General features: G+C 44.6%; 1 protein-coding gene and 1 pseudogene across 4 annotated transcripts in view; one reads left to right on the plus strand and one right to left on the minus strand.

Moving 5' to 3' along the window:
• Positions 1-2,454: 2,454 nt before the first annotated feature.
• Positions 2,455-5,777, minus strand: LOC106979081 (microtubule-associated proteins 1A/1B light chain 3B-like; annotated as a pseudogene).
• A 9,830-nt stretch (positions 5,778-15,607) lies between these two features.
• The window catches only part of SRCAP (Snf2 related CREBBP activator protein), a 35,069-nt gene continuing 33,035 nt past the window's right edge, over positions 15,608-17,641 (plus strand). For 2 of the 4 annotated variants that reach the window (XM_053213466.1, XM_053213467.1), the window contains exons 1-2: positions 16,069-16,447; positions 17,139-17,212. In XM_053213466.1, coding sequence (XP_053069441.1) covers positions 16,167-16,447; positions 17,139-17,212 — 355 coding nt within the window. In that variant the 5' untranslated portion in view covers positions 16,069-16,166. Of the gene's footprint in view, positions 15,677-16,068; positions 16,448-17,138; positions 17,213-17,641 lie in introns of those variants that run through there. The other 2 variants (XM_027051660.2, XM_053213468.1) reach the window with 2 other exon arrangements.

Here is a 17,641-nt window from a genome sequence, read left to right on the forward strand (position 1 = left end):
TTTATTTTTTATGAACAGCATACACTTATTACTGCTATAATAAAAAAAATTTAGGGGCGCCTGGGTGGCTCAGTTGGTTAAGTGTCCAACTCTTTGTTTCGGCTCAGGTCATGATCTCACAGTTCGTGAGTTCCAGCCCCAAGTCGGACTCTGTCCTGACAGTGTGGAGCCTGCTCCGGATTCTATCTCTCTCCCTCTCTCTGCCCCTCCCCCGCTCATGCGTGCATGCTCCCTCTCTCTCTCTCTCTCAACAAATAAACTTAAAAAATCTAATTTAGAAGTTCAAAACAAAATATTATATGTCAATTATATCTCAGTAAAGCTGGGGCTAGTTCATAAATTATAAAGAAGCAATGTGGTCCACCTGGCTGGCTCAGTCAGTGGAGCATGTGACTTGATCTTGGTCTTGGGGCTGTGAGTTCAAGCTCCATGTTGGGTGTAGAGATTACTTAAAATCTTTAAAGAAGAAGAAGAAGAAGAAGAAGAAGAAGAAGAAGAAGGGTAAAGAGAAGCAAATTTTTTGTTAAGGAAAAACAAATTTAAAGAAAATACAGAAGCATATGAGGAAGAAAAGATGAGTTTTTGCCTTCTTATCCTCAACAAGATGTCACATTTAACAGTTTGGGTTATAATCTTTTAAAAATTTTGTCTGCTTGTGTGTGTATTTATATATTATATATACATATATATGTATATATATATGTATATATATTTTTTTGTATATATATGTATATATATATATTTTCAAAATGAATCATCTAGGGGGTACCTGGGTGGCTCATTCAGTTGAGCATCGACTTTAGCTAAGGTCATTATCTCATGGTTTGTAAGTTTGAGGCCCGCATCAGGCTCGCTGCTGTCAGTGCAGAGCCTGCTTCTGATCCTCTGTCTCTCTCTCTCTCTCTACCCCTCCCCCACTCGAACCCTCTCTCTTAAAAATAAATAAAACATTTAAAAAAATGGAATCATCTATGTTGTTAGTTTTTTTTTACATTTTACCATGTCCACAGTTTATCTCTACAATATCATTTATTTCCAAAACCAGAAATAATTGTACATTTTTCTGATTGGACAAGTGTGATTCACAAAGAAAATATCTCTATAACTGTGTTGCTAAATAAGAAATGCAAGTTGTAGGACAATATGTACAGTATTATCTCATTTTTGTTTAAAAAAAAGGAAGAAAACAGAACGTGTGTGCGTGTGTGTGTGTGTGAGAAGGTCTGAAAAACCAGTCTATGAGGATAGCCATTAAACTCTGTTCAGAGTATTTAAGTGTGGGGGAGATTGTAATGAGGTGGCTTGGGATATTTATAGTGCATTGCTTTCATAATAATGATGCATGTATGTGATCACAATTGTTTTAAAACTTCAGACAAGCATACAAAAATCTGAAATTATCTCTAAATCCTACCACTCAGAGATACCCCCAGTCAATATACTAGTGCACATGCTTTCTTCTTTTCTTCATTGCCTATAGAAACATATTCATCCTCTCAATTTATAAACTGGAATCCTACAAAATATACTACTCAGGAGGCTCCTGGGTGGCTCAGTGGGTTCGGTGTCTGACTTCAGCTCAGGTCATGACCTCACAGTTTGTGAGTTCGAGCCCTGTGTCGGGCTCTGTCCTGACAGCTCAGAGCCTGGAGCCTGCTTCAGATTCTGTGTCTCTTTCTCTCTCTGCCCCTCACCCCTTATGCTCTGTCTCTGTCTCTCTTTCTCTCTCTCAAAAATAAACATTAAAAAAAACCCCACACAACTCTGTGCCCTGCTGTTTTCAATATGTTCCATGTCAGTACATCATTGTAATGACTACACATTATGCCATCATAACAACCATCCCATAATTTAATCATTCGATCCCTTGCTTTTGACGTTTTGTAAACTTTTTAATTGTAAAGTGTAACACACATTAGAAGAATGTATAAAATACATGTATTTTTTAAAAAGAGTAATAATTACAAAGCAAACATTTATGTTACCTCTTCACCAGAAAATTTATTTATTTATTTATTTGAGAGAGCTCGAGGTTGGGAGAGGGGCAGAGGGAGAGACAGAGAGAGAGAGAGAGAGAGAGAGAGAGAGGGAGGGAGGGAATCTTAAGCAGACTCCATGCTCGTTGCGGCACCTGACTCAGGGTTCAATCTCACAACCATAAGATCACGAGCCAAAATCAAGAGTCGAATGCTTAAATGACTGTGCCACCCAGGTGCCTCTAGAAACATTTTAAAATTGTTTTTGGGGCGCCTGGGTGGCTTGGTCTGTTGAGTGGTTGACTCTTGGTTTCCACTCAGGTCATGATCTCACAGTTCATGGGATAGAGCCCTGTGTGGAGCTCTGTGCTGACAGCAGGAAACCTGCTTGGGATTCTCTCCACCGCCCTGCTCCTTCCCTGCTTGCGCGTGCGCTCTCTCTCTCTCTCTCAAAATAAATAAATAAACATTTAAAATGTTTTTTAACTTAGAATGCAAAGTATTTTATTTTTAAACTTCTAAATTTGAAAACAAAACAGCCTCGGTTAAATAATAGTTTTTCCAAAGCTCAATGTGCTCATTTGGAGTTCCATTTTTCTGCTTGCAGCACAAAACAACTTCCTACAACTCCTAGGCAGGAACACTACTGTTTTCGATGATCTGTGATTGGATTAAGGGATCAATCTCAGTTGGTAATATACTTTTTTCCCCCCTTGGTAAGGGCTTAAAAAATTTCCAGAACAGATGCATTTTTCTAGTCTTGCACACAGACACTTTGATTCCAAATGTCTTCTGAGAGGCATATACCATATACAGAAACCCATGTTCGTTTCTCACGTTCACATACTTCAGAAATCGGCGTGGACACACTCACCGTGCTGTGTCCATTCACTAACAGGAAGAACGCCTGATGAGCGTTGAGCTATAAAACCCTCCTAATGATCTTGAGGAGCTCACGCAGGTTGACGTGATCAGGTACAAGGAACTTGGTTCTGTCCAGTACAGGAAGTTGCTTCTCACCCTTGAATCGGGTCTATTATCACCGGGATGTTCCTAAGATGCGGCTCTCGGATAAGTCGGACATGTACTCTTTGTTGGAAGGTGCTGCGCTGCTTGAAGGTCTTCTCCGACGGCCCTGCGCGGGAGGTGAGGTGGAGGGTCCCCGCTCTTCCACGCGGCGGCGGTGGCGCAGACTCGAACTGTTAGAAATTGTTTTTAAGTTTAGGGGCACCTGGGTGGTGCACTGCTCAGGGTGGAGGGATCGAGCCCTGCAACAGGTTCTGTGCTGAGCGTGGAGCCTGCTCAGGATTCTGTCTCTCCCTTTCTCTCTCTCTGCCTACCCCCACTGCTCGTGAGCTCTCTCTCAAAACAAACAAAAAACTACAATATTTTTAAAGTTTATTTACTTTGAGAGAGAGAGTGCGAGAGAGTGCAATGGGGGAGGGGCAGGAAGAGAGAGAGAAAGAGAGAGAGAGAGAGAGAGAGAGAGAATCCCAAGCAGGCTCTGCACAGCCACCACAGTGCCCAATGTAGGGCTGGAGCCTACAGACCTCAAGATCATGACCTGAGCTAAGATGGACTCTCAACTGACTGAGCCACCCAGCACCCCCCCAATTGTCTTTTTAAAACATTTTTAATGTTTTTTTTTAATTTTTTTTAACGTTTATTTATTTTTGAGACAGAGAGAGACAGAGCATGAAAGGGGGAGGGTCAGAGAGAGGGAGACACAGAATCTGAAACAGGCTCCAGGCTCTGAGCTGTCAGCACAGGGCCCGCGGGGCTCGAACTCACGGACCGCGAGATCATGACCTGAGCCGAAGTCGGCCGCTTAACCGACTGCGCCCTCCAGGCGCCCCCCAAAATTTTTAATGTTTTTAATGTTTATTTTTGAGAGAAGGTCAGAGAGAGAGAGAGAGGGAGACACAGAATCTGAAGCAGGCTTTAGGTTCCAGAGCTGTCAGCACAGGGCGGGCGGTGGGCTCCAACTCAGGAGCATGAGATCGTGACCTGAGCTGTAATTGGATGCTTAACCAACTGAGCCACCTAGGTGCTCAAAAATTGTTAAGTTTAAAAAAAATGAGAAAAGCACAATGAACACCTGTGTACTTTTCTCCTAGAATTAACAAACATGAATTCTGTTATTTTTTACTTCCTTTTTTTAAATTAACAAGACAACAAAATATAATGTATTTTATTCTTTTAAAAATTAAACAATTTGTTTTTATTTTTGTAAGTAATCTTTACACCGTATGTGGGACTTGAACTCACAACCAAGAGATCAAGAGCCACATGCTCCACTGACTTAGCCAGCCAGGCACCACAGATTTATTTTATTCTAACACCTTTAAAATTTATTTTTATTTTTTATTTTAGAGAGAGGGGAGGGGCGGAAGGAGAGAGAGAGAGAGAGAGAGAGAGAGAGAGAGAGAGAGAGAATCCTAGGGAGGCTCCACAGTCAGCTGTGTGTTGGACTCGATCCCTTGACCCAGTATCACGACGAACAGAAATCAAGAGTGGGATGCTCAACCGACAGAGCCACCCAAGTGCCCCATTCTAACACCTTTTTTAGAATAAAGTACTTGATGTTCACTCTTTTGTGAATACTTCAATGGACCAAGCCCAGTATTGACCTCAGCTCAATAGTCTCCTTTTGAGGTTTCAATAGCATTAGAGTTGGTCCTTTTAGTGAAGGTTCTTGTGTCTTTCCAACAAGACTTCATTAATCTTTGAAAAATTCTTGCCTCCAGAAGATATTATAGACTCACCTTGTACCTTTCAGCGTTAGTCACAGACTCGGCCTTTTCTGCAACTAGCCCTTATTCCTTTTAGAGACTATAATCTGGATGCTAAGATGCATTGTTGAAGTGCAGAATTGTCAGAATAAATGCAACTTGACAAATACAGGCAAAGTTCTCTTTGCTCTGAGAAATTATTGTGATCACTTTTACATTTCCCTGTTTATCATGAGGGTAACCGTCTTTTCGACATATTTACTGGCCACCTGAGTTTCCTTGCCTCCCAACTGCTGCTTCTTTGATCGTTTTTTCTGTTGTTAAACTTTGATGTCATGCCCAGAGGCGCCAGGCTGGGTTAGTAAACACAGCATAGGACTCTTAATCTCAGGGTCATGAGGTGAGTTCAAGCCCCTTGTTGGGCATGGAGCCTAGTTAAAATAAAATTTGAAAAGTCTCATGTCCTATCCATTTTTTTCCGTTTCTAAATAATGCTGTGATGAACATCTTTGTACATGCATATTTGCTCATCTTACTGACTCATTCCCTAGAGTGAGTTTCTAACATGGAATTTCTGGGGCAAAAGGTATATATTAAATTTACAATTTTTTTCTTTTTAAGAAACAATCTTTTAAAACTCAAAAAAAAAAAAAAAAAAAAAAAGATGCGTACACTCCCCCTGCAGCAGCCTGTGATCGCCTGTCTTCCCACACCCTTTCTAGAACTGAGTGCCACAATTTTAGTTTCCTTCTTTGAGGGTTGGGGATGTTTTCAGTTGGGGTGTTTGCTTAAGATTCAACATGTAAAGTCCCTGCACAGCGTTGGCTGTGTTCTCAAGAGGTCCCAGTCCTCTCAGAGAGAAGAGACGTGTTCTAGCAGCTCCCCACCCTCTCCTAGCCTCCTGGGACCTCAGCCACTTTACAGCTGCCTTCCGGAAGCTCCTCTCAGAGGTCCCCCCGGAAGAGCTGTTTGCTAAATCTGGCAACCCTACCCCCAGGTTCCCGTTCTACTCCCACCTAAACTGCAGCAGTCGCCTCCAGATCTCACCCCTACAGTCCATTCTCGACATGGCCTCTGCTCAAAGCCGTCCTGCTACACTCAGAATTCCATGGGAACTCCTTAGCTTGGCCTTCAAAGCCCCCGCCAAATCCAGGCCTGACCCTTCACTCAGACCTCACTGCCAACTGTTCCCCCTTCCCCTGCAGCCCCCTGGGCCTCCTGGTTGTTTCCTGTTAGGATAAGCTGGGCTGGCCTCAGAGTCTTTGTATTTATTTACCTCTGCTTAGAATGCTTTTTCCCCAAAGCATTCTCTGTTCAGATGTCACCACACCAGAGAGGGCCTTGCCAGACCCCCTTGTCTAAAACAGCACCTCCCATGCCCCAAACCTGCTTTATTTTTTTTTTTCATAACACACAGTACCGCTCATTATTTTATACTTTGACTTGCCTGATGTATTTGTTCTTTGCTTTCCCTCACCAGGAATGTAAGATTGATAAAAGCTGGAACTGAGAGCATTTTCCTGGTGTGTTTTTCCAGTATTATCTCCCTGGTGCCTAGGATGATGCCTGGCACTTCTCAGACTTGGATCTGACAGGCTGTCCTGCACAGCAGTTAAGGGGATACCCGTGAGTCACTCTCTCTGGGTTCAAGCCCCTGCTCTGTTTGCTGCTTCCCAGCTGTGTCACTTGGAACAAATGACTTAACCATCCTTTGTACCATCTGTAAAACAGGGATGATAATCTACTTTAATTGGGTTATTGTGAGGGTGAGGGCAGGCCAAGCTCTGCCTTCTTTTTTTCTTTTCTTTTCTTTTTTTAAAAGTAGCCTCCACATTCAATGAATGTGGGGCTTTCACTCACGTCCCTGAGATCAGGAGTCACATGCTCTACCGACTGAGCCAACCAGGGGCCCCAATTGGATCATTGTGAGAATTAAACTAGTTAAATCATGTAAGAACATAGGCTGGTGTTCAGTGTTTGTCACTATTATAGTTTTTGAGTGGATTTAACACATGGGTTATTGCTATCATACACACATGCAAATATCAACCAATCTCTATCTATTGATATTTAGTATGTACCTGTCACTCCCCCAGACAATGGGTATAGGCTCATACACAGAAGTTAAGACAAATGTGACCTCTCTCTTACCATGAGTCTCTGGAAACTCAAGTAATTATTCCTAGTGTTAAAGTGTTGAGAGGCAACAAAGCACAGAATTTTTCAGGAGATACAACTTAGTCTGAGGGCCAGGAAGAGATTCTGGAGGCAGTGATGTTACTCTGTAAGTTCTGACTGGGTGGAGAGGAAAGAGAGAACCATGTGTGAGGAAGGCCAGAGTGGGGAAGAGCCTATATAGCAGGATGGCCAGTGTGGCTGGAGTGCAGGGGCTGGGAGAGAGGAAGCTGGAGGATCTGGCAGGGACTACCATGCGGTGTTTTGGTGGCCTCAGAAAGGGGTTTCATGGGAGCCATGAAAGGACTCAAAGTTGGAGAGTGACTGTCAGCTAAGCAGTTAGCACAGTTTCCCTGGCTGGTGCTGTTCAATGACCTCCAGAGATCACCTTGTCTAAAATGGCACATCTCCTGCTGCCCCCCCCCCCCCATCTCTGTCTCTCTGCACCTGATTTATTATGTCATAAGCCCTGACATTCTCTCATACTGTCTTATGCTGGTTCTGGATTCACCCATACTGGAATGGAAACCCCCACAAAAGCTGGGACTTTGGGGAGGGGGAGAAACTGGCTGCAGGGAGACTGATTAGGAAGTTGGTGTAGATGGCCCCAGCTCTAGAACTTGTACTTGCTAGGAGGGTTAGGATCAGCCAGCCATCTGGCTGGTAGAGAGCAGGAGGCTAGAGGACTTGACAGCTTGAAGCCTCATTTGCATAGCACTTTACAGAAGACTGAGCAAAAGGCAATTGTCCCTATCAAAGAATGGAGTGTGGAGGCAGTGGAGATAAGGGTAGTGAGGAAGGGGGACTAAAGTCCAGCAGTCTCAAGGTGCCTGGCTGGCTCAGTTGGTGGAGCATGTAATTCCAGTTCTCAGGGTCATGAGTTCAAGCCCCACATTAGCTGCAGAGCTTACTTCAAAGAAAGTCCCAGCAGTCCCAAAAAGCCAGTTCTTGGCACTGTCCTTGCTTTTAAGTCATCAAGGGCTAAGGATCAGGTGTGGGGCTGGGGAGAACTAGAATAGAGAAATATTAAGATGTAACTGACACATCTGGTGGCTGGATGTGGGGCATGAGGGAAAGGGAAGGTGATGGCTAGGTTTCTAGTTTAAGTAACCGGGTGGATACTGGTGCCATCGCCTCAGAGCAGATTTTGTGGTTCAACTCATGAGTTCAGTTATGGATGTATGAGTCTGAGGTGCCTGGGAGACCAGGAGGAATCCAGGAGTTAGATGGGAATGCAAGTTCTGAGCTAGGGAGAGTGCTTGGCTTAAGAGATGATAATTGGAATGCACAGTGAAATCATGACAAGATGCCTTTTTCTTATGAGATCTCTTTAGGCAAATTACCAGAAATGCTTACATGCAAATGCTTTCTGGTTGCAAGCTGGCTTCTCCACTTTACCTACACTGCTCTATAACCCCCAGATACTTCTAGCAATGGAGGGTACCTGTAAAGAAGGGGTCCAGAAGCTAAGCTTCCTTAGCTTCAGGGTATCTGTCTCTGCCCTTGTGGATGTGTTGGATGAGAGAAGGCAATTGAGGGGACAATCTTGAGGAATGCCTACAATTGATGGAGGGGTCCAGGAGAAGTGGCCTGTGAGGGAGACTGAGAGGGAGCATTCAGGGAGGTAGGAGGTAGAGGAGACTGGGGAAAGCTTCACAGAAGGCAAGAAGAATGGCTGTTTAAAGGATCGTTATCATCAGCAATCAACTGTCTGCCAAGTTCTGCTAATTCTTCCTCTGCAGAGTCTCTCCCTCTATCTCCACTGCCACCTCCTGGCCAATAGTCCCCATTACAACTGGGTAATTCTTTTGGCTTCTCTATTTCCAGCCTCTAGTGGAGCCTGGATCATGCCAAACCCTCCTCAACAACTTTCAGTAGCTCCCTGTCACCTCCGAGCTAATCCCCCGCTACCTAGCCTGGCATGCTGGGCCTTTGGCCACCTAGTTCCAGGTGACTTATCTGTCTCAGTCTGCTCCCTCATAAAAAAGAATAAGCTCACATAATCACTATCCCCCCAACCCTCAACCTTGTTGCGTCTATGTCATCTTCCTGAAGTGCCCACCCTGTATGCCTAAGTTTTTCAAGGCTAGACTCAAACGACATCTCATGTACCCACTGGATTGGACCTTACCTTTGACCACCTCCTTTTGTGGCATCAGAAACACTGCCCTGATTTTTACCAAGCTCACAGATCATCCCCCGATGAGACTAAATTCTTGAGAGTAGAGACTGTCATCTTCCCTCCTGTCTCTCCCATTTAACCTGGCACAGGGCCTGACACTCAGTGGGCAGAGAAAATGCTGGTCAGGAGAGCATACCCACTACCACTCGTGTGTAGAACAGGAGGTCTCAGATTCAACTGCCTCCGGGAACCAGACAGATAGGACAAATGCATGAAGTTGCTCAGTGCAAGACAATTGGGAATGGTGGGGCCTATGGCAAATAGGAGTCTTCATTTTTCTGCCTAACGTATTAATAACATTCAGAACATTATATAAATCTGAAAACTGAACTTGACCTGAAGATCATGAGTTTCAGACTCTGAAATATGCGTCCAAAATACACCCCTGCATTAAGGTGGTTCTTTAGAGCTTTCAAAGCAATTTTATATCAACAACTCCATCTCCACCTTATATGTGAGAAAAATGTGGCTCAGAGAAATGAGGTGCTTAAGGAGATATAGCAAGGAATTAATAGCACAAGGCGAGGTCCAACCCATTCAGACTCTGGCCTGGCCTACTGTCTTCTGAAGGTGTTGGGAAGAGGGTCTAAAAAGATGGGCTTCATTCACTTTTTAAAAATTAAGACTAATTTTTTTAGGACAATATTATGTTCACAGCATTGAGGGGAAGGTACAGAGGTTTCCTATATACTCCCCATTCCAACACACGCACTTTTTCTCCATTGTCAACATCCTCCATGACGGTGGGACATTTGTTATAATTGATGAACCTACATTGACACACCATAATCACCCAAAGTCCGTGACTTACATTATAGTTCACTCTTGGTGTTGTACAGTTTATGGCTTTAGACAAATGGGCAATGACTTGTATCCACCATTATGGTATCATAGAGAGTATTTTCTGCCCTAAAACCCCTCTGTCCTCCTATTCATCCCTCCCTCACTGACCCCTGACAACCACGATCTTGTTAGTCTCTGTAGTTTTGCCTTTTCCATAACGTCATACAGTTGGAATGATACAGTAGGTAGCCTTTTCATATTGGCTTCTTTCACTTAATAATATGCATTTAAGTTTCCTTCATGTTTCTTGATGGCTCAATAGCTCACTTCTTTTTAGTGCTGAGTAATATTCCACTGTCTGCATGTATCACAGTTTGTTTATCCATTCACCTACTGAAGGCCACCTTGGTTGCTTCCAAGTTCTGGTATTTGGAATAAAACTGTATAAACATTTGTGTGCAGGTTTTTCTGTGGACAGAAGTGTTTTTTTTTTTTCAACTCCTTTGGGAATAAAAAACGGACCATGACTGCTGGTTTGTATGGGAAGACTATGTTTACTTTTGAACAGTTAAAATTTTTTTTTCTATTGTGTTTTTATTTTTGAGGGGGGGGAGGGGCAGAGACAGAGACAGAATCAGAAGCAGGCTCCAGGCTCTTGAGCTGTCAGCACAGGACTCGAACCCACAAGCCCTGAGATCATGACCTGAGCCAAAGTCAGACACTTAACCGACTGAGCCACCCAGGCACCTGAGTATGTTTACTTTTGTAAGAAACCAGCAAACCATCTTCTAAAGTGGCTGCACTGTTCCCACCAGCAATGAATGAGAGTTCCCACTGCTCCACATCCTCCTCAGCATTTGCTGTTGTCAGCGTCCTGAATCTTGGTCATTCTAATAGACATGTAGTAATATCTCATGTGGAGCATCTTTTCATATGTTTATTTGCCATCTGTGTGTCTTCTTTGGTGAGGTGTTTGCTATCTTTGGCCCATTTTTTAATCAGGGTGTTTTCTTATTACTGTGTTTTAAGAATTCTTGGAATATTTTTGAATATTCCTTTACCAGATGTTTTTTATAAATATTCTCTCCCAGTCTGTGGCTTGTCTTCTTATTCTTTTGTCTTCTTGTCTTTCACAGATATGTTTTTAATTTTAATGAAATCCATATGATCAATTATTTCTTATATGGATCATGCTTTTGATGTTGTATCTAAAAAGGCGTCAAGGGGCGCCTGGGTGGCTCAGTTGGTTGAGCGTCCAACTTCAGCTCAGGTCACGATCTTGCAGTCCGTGAGTTCGAGCCCCGCGTCAGGCTCTGGGCTGATGGCCCAGAGCCTGGAGCCTGCTTCCAATTCTGAGTCTCCCTCTCTCTCTGCCCCTCCCCCATTCATGCTCTGTCTCTCTCTGTCTCAAAAATAAATAAATGTTAAAAAAAATTAAAGTAAAAAGGTGTCAATACCATAGCCAAGGTCATCTAGGTTTTCTCCTATGTTATCTTCTAAATTTTTTTAATGTTTATTTATTTTTGAGAGAGAGAGAGAGAGAAAGAGAGAGAGACAGAACATGAGTAGGGGAGGGACAGAGAGAGAGAGGGAGACACAGAATTCAAAGCAGGCTCCAGGCTCTGAGCTGTCAGCACAGAGCCTGATGCGGGGCTTGTACTCATGGACTGCGAGATCACGACCTGAGCTGATGTCGGACGCTCAACCAACTAAGCCACCCAGCCCCCCCACTCCTATGTTATCTTCTAAGAGTTTCACAGTTTTGCTCTTTACATTTAGGTCTGTGATTCATTTTGAGTTAATTTTTGTGAAGGGATGTAAGGTCTGTGTCCAGACTAACATTTTTGCTTGTGCATGTCCAGTTGTTCTAGCTCCATTTGTTGAAAAGAGTATTTAATTTTTTTTTAATTTGAGAGAGAGAGAGAGAGAGTGAAAGTAGGAGAGAGCGGCAGAGGGAGAGAGAGAATCCCAAGAAGGCTCCATGTTCAGCATGGAGCCTGATGTGGGACTTGATCCCAGGACCCCGGGATCGTGACCTGAGCTGAAATCAAGAGTTGGATGTTCAACCAACCAGGCACCCTGGTTGAGCCACCCAGGCACCCTGGACAGAGTATTTTTGCTCCATTGTATTCTTTGCTCCTTTGTCCAGATCAGTTGACCATATCAATATGGGTCTATTCTATTCCAGTGATCTATTTGGGCTCTCTATTCTGTTCCAGTGATCTATTTGTCTATTCTTTTGCTAATATCACTCTATCTTGATTACTGCAGCTTTATAGTAAGTCTTGAAGTCAGGTAGTATCAGTCTTCCAACTTTGTTCTCCTTCAATAATATCTTGGCTATTCTGGGTCTTTTGCCTTCTGATATAAACTTTAGAATCAATTTGTTGATATTCACAAAATAACTTGCTGGGATTTTGATTGGGATTGCACCAAATCTATAAATCAAGTTGGGAAGAACTGACATCTTGACAATATTGAGTCTTCATCGTTCACTTTTCATTCAACAAGATTTCATTTGGCAAATGGAACAATCTCCTTTTCACAGGATTGTCTGAAATATTTTTCATCATTCAGTAATTATCTAGGGTACTATAAACCTGTGACAATGCCCCTGTTCTCAGGGAGCTTACCTTTTGGGGGGAGGGGAAGACAATAAACAAGGATACAAATAAATCAGTAATTGCAAGTAAGTGTTGTAAAGAAAGCGTGTAATACGGAGTGACTGGCAATCAAAGGGCTATTTAATGTCAGAAACTTCTCTGAGGAGGCAACATTTGAACTAAGACCATCATGAAAAGGGAGAGCTAGCCATGAGAAAAAATGTCAGAGGGAACAATAAAGATGAAGGCTCTGGAAGCAGAAATTGATGGATGTTTTGGAGTAGGGCATGATGGCTACAGTATAGCAAACAAGGGGTAAATGAGGTTTTTTAAAAAAAGTAGGCAGGGGTCCTATCTTGTAGGGTTATTTATTTTTAAAATTTAAGTATAAAATACATGCTTTGAGGTATATAAAGTATACAAACTTTAAGCGCGCAGCTCAGTGAATGTTTACACCTGTATATATACCCATGGAAATGACCTCATCCACATTAAGATGTGGAATAACGGTCAGCAGACTTTTTTTTGTAAAGTACCAGATAGAAAATTGTTGACTTTGTGGGCCTGTGGCCTCTGTTGCAACTACTCAGCTCTGGTACTGTAGCAGGAAAGCAGCTATAGATGCCATGTAAATGAATGGGTATGGTGGGGTTCTGATAAACCCTTAGTTATGGACACTGAAATTTGAATTATGTATATTTTCATGTGTCACAAAAGGAGTTTTCTTTTGGTTTTTCCTCAACCATTTTCAAATGTAAAAACCATTCTTAGACTTGTGATTTAGACTTGTAAGCATTCTTAGTTTGTGGGCTATACAAAAACAAGTGCTAGACAGGACTTGCTCTTTGGACCATAGTTTACCAACTCAGGACACACATTCCTAGTATCCCCCTAGGGAGCTGTGGCTCTTCCCAATTAAAATCCCTCTCTCTCTCAATGGTTATATTTTATTTTTAGCAACATCAATTACTTTTGCCTGCTTGAACTTCATATAAATGGAATCGCATGTGTATACTCTTGTGCCTAGATTCTTCATAATGTCAGCCCTATGGAGATTTTGTCACGACACATAATTTGGGCTTTCATTTAAGTGAGCTAAGATGCCATTTGGGGATCTTAAGTGTGACAGCAATATGATCTGATTTATACATTACGGTCACTCTGGTTGCCATGCAGAGAATGAAGTAAAGGGAGACAGGAGTGGATGTGGGAAGCTCATGGGTAATCCAAGCAAGAGATGATGATGGCTGGCCCAGGATGATAGTCATGGAAATAGAAGAGATTTGAGGTTTATTTTCAGTTTGTGCTCATGAATCCAATACCAGTTATTTTGTTTTTAATCAAGTATTATAATACAAGTAATTCACACTAATAAATTTCCTGAATAATCTTTCTGAGAGTGGCATAGTGAATTTACATGTATAAACCATGTTCCTATCCTCAAGGGGTTAATAATACTTTTTGGGGTGGCGTGGACAGACCATGAATCCAGATACAATGCAATCAATTAGTACTCTATGAAACCCAGGAAGCTATGGGAGGAGTATTAAACCAGCCTAGGGGTGGTCAGAGCAGATCACCTGGGGCTTGTGGCTCTTGAGCTGAATTTTGGAGGAAGAATAGCTGGAAAAGGATGAGAACATTTATGGGAAGGCTCTTCCCATAAATCTCTTATGGGAAGAGATGTGAGAGCTCTTGGTAGCTCAGTGTGGTTCTATGACGGGATCTCAGAAATTTGTAAACTTGGTGTGAAAAAAAAAGACTTTGAACTGGACCTAAGTGGATGGACATTCATCCACTTTTTCAATCAAATTATCTGTCCTGGATGCTTCCGTATGTCTTGAGGCTTCAGCGTAGGCCAGAGGTAGTAAACTGGCAGCCTGTGGCTGAATTTGACTCTTAGATGTATTTTGGCCCCCATTTCTGCAGGGTGACTGGAACAGTCGTTTGAACAGCGGCTGTTCTCTCTGGACAGAGCATGTGGTCTCCAGTCCCTCATATTCCTCACCTGACCCTCTTCACTTTATTTACATGACGTGCCCGGCTCTTTAAGGTTTTTGAACTTTCTTTAAAAAAATTTTTTTTTATTGAAGTACAATTAACATAGAATGTTATGTTTATTTCAGGTGTACAGGTTTTTGAGTTTTCAACCCCTGATCATTGCTGTAAGAAAAATATGGCTCCAAATCAGTGACACAGATTCGATCAACTCTTTGAGTAAAATGGGTTAAGAGCTAAACCGGGTGGACGAAGAGGAGCTGAAGAACTTTTTCAGGGCTTCCTAACCTGACTCTTAGGGTGGGCTTTAGGTGGCAAATTGTGTGTGTGTCTCCTTGTGATTTAGGCTGTGTGGCTGTGAACCCTGGCTTTGGGCTCTGTCACTGGTTAATCTAGGAGCCTCAATTCATTTGTAAAATGGAGCATTGTTGGGATTAAAAAAGAATTAGTGCACAAAGTGGTCTCAACAGAAGGTAGCTGTTATTATTCTTTCCTGGGGTGAGGGTATCTCAAAGGAGTTCTTAACCTAGAAGTTGGCCAACAAATGGCATATAGTTGCTTGGGAGCTATTGGGGATACCACCCTTGCGCAAAACGAAGCAGCTCTCTATAAAGTGGACTGCCTTGGGAATCCAGAGGCCCAAGCTCTACTGCTAATTTGCTGAGAACACCTGACATATTGCTTCAGCTCTCTGGGTGATCTATTAAAAAACGGGGGACTGGTCCGAATTGGCAGCCGCAATGCAGCTCCACAGGAACCTTCTCCGGTGGAGGATAAAGACGCTATGCCGCGGGGCAAGCTCGGAACCTCCAAGCGGACTACAACTCCCAGTATGCTTTGCGCCTCGGGCAGCGCCCTACGCTAGCACGCGAGCCTTCCCGTTCCCCAACGTCCAGTTACTGCCTCTCGCGAGAGGACGGGCCGCGCCGGCGGTAGCGATAGAGGGCTGTGGTGGTGGTGGTGGTGTTGGTGGTGGCGGCCGAGACGGCGGCGGCCATTTTGGTGGGGCCTCGGAAGCGGCGGCGGCGGTTCGCCGAGAGTAGCGTCTCCCATTTTTCCCACCCACCGTCCGCATCTCTGTGCCGTGAGAGGAGGCAGTGGAAGCAAGGCGGCGGCAGTAGCCGCGAGCCCCAGGGGAATTTAAAGGCCGCGAAGGCGGCGGCCAAGAGGGGGCCCTCCCCCCTCCTCGGCGGGGGGGGGGTGGTGCGCACGCCCCCGAGGACGCAGGTAAGGAGAGGGAGACAAGATGGCGGACGCCCCACAGTTCCCCCTCCCCTGACGGGTGACTGCGCGCGCATCTTTCCGCCACCGCCTCTCCTCCCACCTTCCCGGGGTGCTGCGCGCGCACCTTCGGCCGGGGCCCCGGGGCCGGTGCGCGAGGCTGTCGGCGCGCGCCCATAGAGACAGGCTGAGGGGGGCCAGGCCGGCCAGCACTGGGCCCGGGCGCATCTCCTCTCCCCTCACGCCCGTCTGCGCACGCGTGCCTGAGCGAGCGAGCGAGCCCTGAGAGGACGGACCCAGGTGCGCTCCTGCCCGCCCACCAACCCCAGGCACCCCCCCTCCCCAGGGGCGCGCGGGAAGAGGAAGGGGGGCGTGGGATGAGGAGTCGGGGCGCGCGCCCACCATATCCAGTCAGTAACCAGGACCTGGCGGCACGAACCCTCCCTTATGTCAGCCTTTCGCGATCTGGTGTTGGGGGGCTCCCTGACGGGTAGGGATGAGAGACTTCCAGCCTGCGACCCTTGCGTGCGTGGGCTTGGGCTCTGGCGGGAGCCCCCGGGCGGTGCGCGCAGCCGGCTCTCTCCACTTCCAGTCGCGCACGCGCGGGCCCCTCCCCCAGTCTGTCGCGCACGTTGGGTGGGGTGGGAGTCCGGGAGGGGGCGGGGCTATCTTAGGGTTAGTGGCGACTTGGGGCAGAGGTCAGGGGTCACGTTGGGTCACTCTGTTGGGAGACAGCAGTGAAGCTGGGGGTCAAGAGTTCAAGCTTCTTGGATTCTGGTTAGTTCGGGTCCTGTGAATCTGTTGTGGAGGAAGGAGTGAATCGAAGGCTGCTCCATGGTTAAGGAATTTCCTTAAACACTGGGGAAACACTTCCGGGCCTTTGGTGGGTTTACCCTGCCTGTTTCCGGGGCATGGTTCTTTGCTAAGCGGTCTTTCTCTCTTCTGATTTCTCCTCTAATGTCTCCTGCTGCAGTTCTTGTGTTTGGGGAAGTGTCTCATGGCGCAGGTATAGGAGTTACGGGGTTCTGCCCTGAGGAAGGGTGGATTCTGTGATTCTGTTCAACCCACACTGGAAAGGAGAGCAGGCTGCCAGGCAATGTCTTTTTGAGCTTCTGGATGTGACAGGTTTTTTGTTTGTTTTGCTTTGTTATTTACTCTTTTATTCAGTGGTTGTAGCCTTTTACACTTAAGCTTTTTAAACTTTTTTTTTTTTTTTTTTGCTTCACTACAGTGCTCCTCCTCTAGCCAGAATCTTATGTCTCTAGGGAGTTCTGTTTTCGCAAACCGTGATTTTGCTTTTATTTTTCTGAAACATGAGCCTTTCTTACTACTGTTTAATTCTCTTGTTTTCAGCCTTTGATTCGGGTATGTTTAAAAGCTTCAAAAGTTACTGTAAAGAAGGTTTTGATGGATGTTGTTGGTAAATGTGGATTCGTTTCTCACTCTGTTTTCCTTCCTTCTGTTTCAGGCGTGATTTCCCTCAGTACGGCGGCACCGTGGAAGTACAGACTTTCACAGGGGGTGTGGTCTCAGCTCACACAGGTGAGGGTTCATACACCATTTTTTGTGTTGATGCTAATAGGAGAGATACTTGAGATGAGAGAAATTATAAGTCAGTATTTTTGGTTTGATGATATTTGTGCAGCAACAAAAGTGGGAGTGTGGATAGAGAAAGGCCTGATCACCCTAGCCCTACCAAGGAGAGTAGCACATTTTCCTTGGTCTTGGCATCAGACTACCTCAGCTTAAGTTTTTCTGTTAGCTTATTACTGTGTGACCTTATGCAAGTTACTTGGGTCTCTTTGTGTGCTGACTTTCTAAATTATAAAAGAGGGAAAATGTTAGAATGCCTCAATTAGGTTAGGGATCTTTTCTGTATGCTTCTATTCTCAGTATATGGAAGGAACTAAATAAAGATTTATTAAGGTGTGAGAAGTGTTTAGGTTGCAAGATAGTTGTGAGGATCATAGA

The sequence above is a fragment of the Acinonyx jubatus genome, chromosome E3, assembly GCF_027475565.1.
Source record: "Acinonyx jubatus isolate Ajub_Pintada_27869175 chromosome E3, VMU_Ajub_asm_v1.0, whole genome shotgun sequence".
NCBI classification, from domain to species: Eukaryota; Metazoa; Chordata; class Mammalia; order Carnivora; family Felidae; genus Acinonyx; species Acinonyx jubatus.